This window comes from Cimex lectularius, unplaced genomic scaffold (assembly GCF_000648675.2).
Source record: "Cimex lectularius strain Harlan isolate CLEC.00 unplaced genomic scaffold, Clec_2.1 scaffold231, whole genome shotgun sequence".
NCBI lineage: Eukaryota > Metazoa > Arthropoda > Insecta > Hemiptera > Cimicidae > Cimex > Cimex lectularius.
The window spans coordinates 14,242-19,222 of record NW_019392879.1 but is presented as its reverse complement, the minus strand read 5'-3'; the positions used below and the strand labels follow the sequence as shown (position 1 = coordinate 19,222).

The 4,981-nt window shown below is 31.7% G+C and overlaps 1 protein-coding gene across 1 annotated transcript in view; it reads right to left on the bottom strand.

The window, feature by feature from the left end:
- The window catches only part of LOC106674096 (serine/threonine-protein phosphatase 2B catalytic subunit 3-like), a gene marked incomplete at its 5' end in the record, with an annotated part of 85,443 nt that extends 80,687 nt beyond the window's left edge, over positions 1–4,756 (bottom strand). The window contains one exon of the mRNA XM_024229006.1: positions 4,645–4,756. Coding sequence (XP_024084774.1) covers positions 4,645–4,756 — 112 coding nt within the window. The remainder of the gene's footprint in view (positions 1–4,644) is intronic.
- Between the last annotated feature and the right edge of the window lie 225 nt (positions 4,757–4,981).

The following is a 4,981-nucleotide window of genomic DNA, read 5'->3' as shown; positions in this document are numbered from 1 at the left end:
AAGATCGTGGGTTCGAATCCCGCTCGTGCCATTGACTTTTTTATCTCAACTAAAAACCTTAATTAATTGTAATATATTAATTGGTCAAGCGGACCACGAAATTAGTGAATTTAAAATTTCAAATAAGTTTGATCTCTGTCGCTTTTGACGCAGGAGCCAAATTATTAATAAAAATTGATTGATTGAAACCCAGATAAAAGTAAATATGTAAAATATAGAAATTACGACGCCGTGTTTCTTTGGAAAACAAATTTATATTTTCATGCGCGTTGGGTGGTTTTGTTTTTCAATGAAAAAGCACTTTTATCTTAAGTGGGGAATTATTTAAAAAGAAATCTCTTCCTCTCACTCCACCTAAGCGGAAAATCGTCCAATTTAACCATTTTAGCCATTACCGTGATATGCAGATTACTGTGTTTGCTCGTACTATTTACATAAAATGTCGGACATGGTTTGTTATTCCTCCATCCTGTGCAAAATCCACCCGGGGTAATAACAAGTATTAAAACGATTAAAGGACCTGTACATCATCGAGTTAGAAAAGCCCTAAGGAATATAAAGAAAAACGCCTTTCTTCGTTTCCGAGTTTTTTCCCCCCGAACGAAATCTCCATGGACACGCACGGCGAAACAAATGAACCCACGCGAGGGCCCGTAATCGGTTAAGTTCCACAAAATTGCACAAATTGTATTATGCTATCCGAGGAACGGTGGGATCCAATTTCATGCAACAGTTTTACCAGATTGAATACATTAAAACGGCCCCGGTGCCGACTCTTTACCTACCACCTGGCCATTCATGGCAAAAAAAACCATCCATCTTTCGCAATATAAATAAAATATAATTAAACAAAGTGATAATCATTTTTTCCGGGAGAAAATCTCATTGAATTCTTCAGCTTTCCACATCGGAGATAATTAATTTGGATCAAACTGCCGACAATTGCCAATCAAGAAGCCAACCACCAATTCACCATTCACGATATAATTTAAGATTGATTAGCTTTTGTACCCCTCTCGAAGGGTGAATAACAAAATTTAAAACAAAATATCGACAAGTATATTTTATTTAAAAATGCGGCTTGTTTATTGTTAATTGCTTATAGAAATTATATTTTTTCAAAATATTAATCAATGAAAAATGAATCGCAAAAGATACTTTTCACGGCATTTTAATAATAATATATTTTATAGAATTAATCCAATTAACAAAAAATGTTTAAATATAGAAATACACAATATAAAAGCAAAACTAAGAAAACAAAGGAAAAAATTACTTAAGTTTAAAAAATATGTAAAGTAAGAAAACAGCTTACTCGTGTTACAAACTTTGCCAGTAGAATCTACATTCAAAAAGGAACCAAAACGTTCTACTTAACTATGGTCTAAATCTCAACAGTTTCGGAGTTATTCCACTTTTTCTGATTTTTTAAGATTTCACGACCATTCTTCAAATAAACAATGATAACTCCACAACTAAACCGGTTTTGTTCAAATCCGTTGATACAATTGAAAACTACGTTAAATTTCCAGAAAGATGTGATTAATACTAAACTTGCAAACGTTGGTGAATTAAGCGTTTTAGTAGCCAGAATTTTGAAAAAAAATTTTCTTTCAAAGTTGAAAAACTTACTCTGGTGATTATAAAATTCCAAACCAAATTAAGTTGAAAAACCTAAACTACTATTTCCAAACTTAGTGACTAACTAAACAATTTCAGAAAACGTACCCCATTTAATTTTTTTTAGTGTGTACTTGTTTTTTAATTACTTTTTTTAAAGATGAAGAAATTGACGAAGGAAAGGAAAAAAAACCCTGGTTGACGGTTAATTAATTAAAAAAATTAACTGTAAGTTTAATTAATTAATTTAAAAAGACAATTACACCATTAAAAAGGATATTAAATGGAGTACGTTTTCTGAAATTTGCTGGTATCTAGGTTTGGAAATAGTAGTTTCGAATCACCATAGTAAGTTTTTCAACTTTGAAATAAAAATGATTTTTCAAGCTATGGCTACGTTTACAAATTTAGTATTGATCACACCCTATTGGAAATTTAACGTAGATTTCAATGGTATCAACGGATTTGTTCAAAATATTCTAAAACAATCAGAAAAAGTGGAATTCAAGTCCGAAACTGTTGAGATTCGGACCATACATAATTAAGACTTTGTGGTTTCATTTTGAATGTAGAATCTACTGGCAAAGTTTGTAACGATCTGTATACCTACAAAAAGATCACATTTATAATTGTTACAGTAAATTTTTAAATTGCCATTTTAAAATACTATAACACATTTGAAAATATAATAAAATAATATTAGAAAACAATTATACAAAAATGTTGATTTTTAAAGTAAGTAAAAATGAGTTTATGCATATTTAGTTTAATTATATTCAGTAAAATCATTAAGAAATATTATAAAGTTAAATAATTTATAATTGGATACCATTTCATAACGTTATCTATTTGAAAATTGGTGCATTGTTCAAGGCACGTCAAACAGTAAACGATCGATGCACCAAATAATGTCACTACCCAAATTGGTGCACAGATCAGCAATGAACATAACGACAATATCATGCGGAGTATCATTATTTATGGGTTATATCTACGATTATGTTGCTGTTTACAATCATTGCACCAATTGTACTGATTAAAATCAATTGATGCTCTATGTATACAGTTGTCCACTGACTAATTCAACGATTATGTTGAAGAGTACAATGTACCAATTGTACTGATTGAAACCAACTGATGCACTAACTTCACACTTGTGTACTGATTATTTAGCCGATCATGTTGATGTGAACAATGATTGCACCAATTATATTCATTGAAACGTATTAATGCACCCTTTATACCATTGTCTATTGATAAGTTCTACGATTATGATGATGTGTAGAATCGTTGCACCAATTGTGTGATTGAGACGTACTGACGCACCAAATATACTTGTACAAACATATCGATGCATTAACTATACAACTGTCTACCGATTGCACCAATTGTACTTATTGAAACATCAATGCACTAATTATACAATTGTATACCAATTAATTCAACAATTATGTTGATGTGTACAATCATTGCACCAATTGTATTAATTAAAACGTATTAATGCACCCTTTATTCCATGGTCTATTGATTAGTTCTACGATTATGTTCATGTGTACAATTGTTGCACCAATTGTGTGACAAACGTATTGAAGCACCAATTATATCATTATCTATGGGTTATTTCTACGATTATGTTGATGTGTACAATCATTGCACAAATTATATTAATTGAAACTTATTGTTGCACCTATTATACCATTGTCGACTGATTAATTCAACAATTATGTTAATATGTACAATTATTGCACCAATAGTACTGATTGAAACGCATTAATGCACCAACTATACAATTATCTATCGATTATTTCGACCATCATGCAGATGAACCAATTTTATTAATTGAAACGTATTGATGCACTCATTATACAATTGTCTATTGATTAGTTGATTTGTACAATCATTGCAACAAGTAGAATGATTGTAACTATTACCGCACCAAATATACAACTGCCTACTGATCGCCGATTTTATCGATTGATACAATCATAGCACCATTTTCAATAATTGAAACGTTTTGCTGCACCAATAATATCATTCATTGCTCCAATTGTACTGACTGAAACCTTGTGAACAACCAATTATACCATTATCTACTGATTAATGTATTATCAGTATAAATGTAACGTTGATGTTAAATTGTAAAATCGGAACAGCAATTGTACTGATTGAAACTGAAGGTTAATGAAGAACGATAAAGTATACCGTCATCGATATACAGATTTATATCGACGATATGTGATTAAGAGTTTTTACCAATTTACACGTCACCGACTACGTTATTATTACTGTTCTGTTCAATCTTCAACGGGCAACAAATCAATGTACGATGGACCAATGATGCTTATTTACATAATTTACAGTACACGAGGGAAATTTTCTGTATAGGTAATTTTTTTCATATCTCATCGTTGAAATGTTTATTATTGTAATTTACGGACCAATTAATTTGGAACTAAAGGTAAAAGATGAATCGTAAATAAGTATAGACGTGAAGTAATCAGTGCATCAAGGGTGTGCGCTATCGACTTTTCAGCTGAAAGCTTTTCATGATTTTCGGACACGATAGTTCGAAAGTGTGGTGCAATCACCATAATTCAAGTTATATGGTTAGACTCGGAAGCTTATCGTGGCGGCCATGAGCACTGCTAGTCCTTGACACTGTTTTCTATCGATTAAGGCGACAGACAACATCGCCGAACGGTCGGGGCGAAAAGTCACTAGTGATGATGAAACATCAATAGTAAAATTGTCTCACATTATATCAAAATTTGACTTGTAACGCAAAATATTAGTGGTTTGAAGAAAGGCGGTAATGAAAGTAAAAGGTGAAGCTTAATGAGCTTATGTTCCTAGTGTGAAGTGGTGTTTGGTTTTCCCATACAAAGAAAGAGCATGGCCAAGGGCTAAATTATTTAAGTCTTTCTGTTTTTCATGAGATCAAAAATAAATACGCATACGAGTGTGCGCATCGTTAGGGATGTTTAAAAATTTAAAAGAAAAAAAAAGAATTCTTTGTTTACTTACATTCTTGTTTAAAGGTGAAATACTCCGTGAGATGCCGGCATTCGTGATTGCCTCTAAGTAAAAATAGCGTCGTCGGATGGCACAATTTCAGAGCCCATAAGTATAACACACACTGCAACAAAAAAATAATATGTAATAAAATAAATATAATTTGAAAATCATATATTATGATGTATGTAAGTTATTAAACTTAAAGACTTATTGGTTGAGATCTCAACACGACAGATAAGAATGACACATCTATACGGAAAACAAACACTTTGAGCCCTGAAAATGATCTCAATGATGATCGAAACGGTGGCACGAAAAAAAGTTTTTCTAAAACCTACGTCACAAC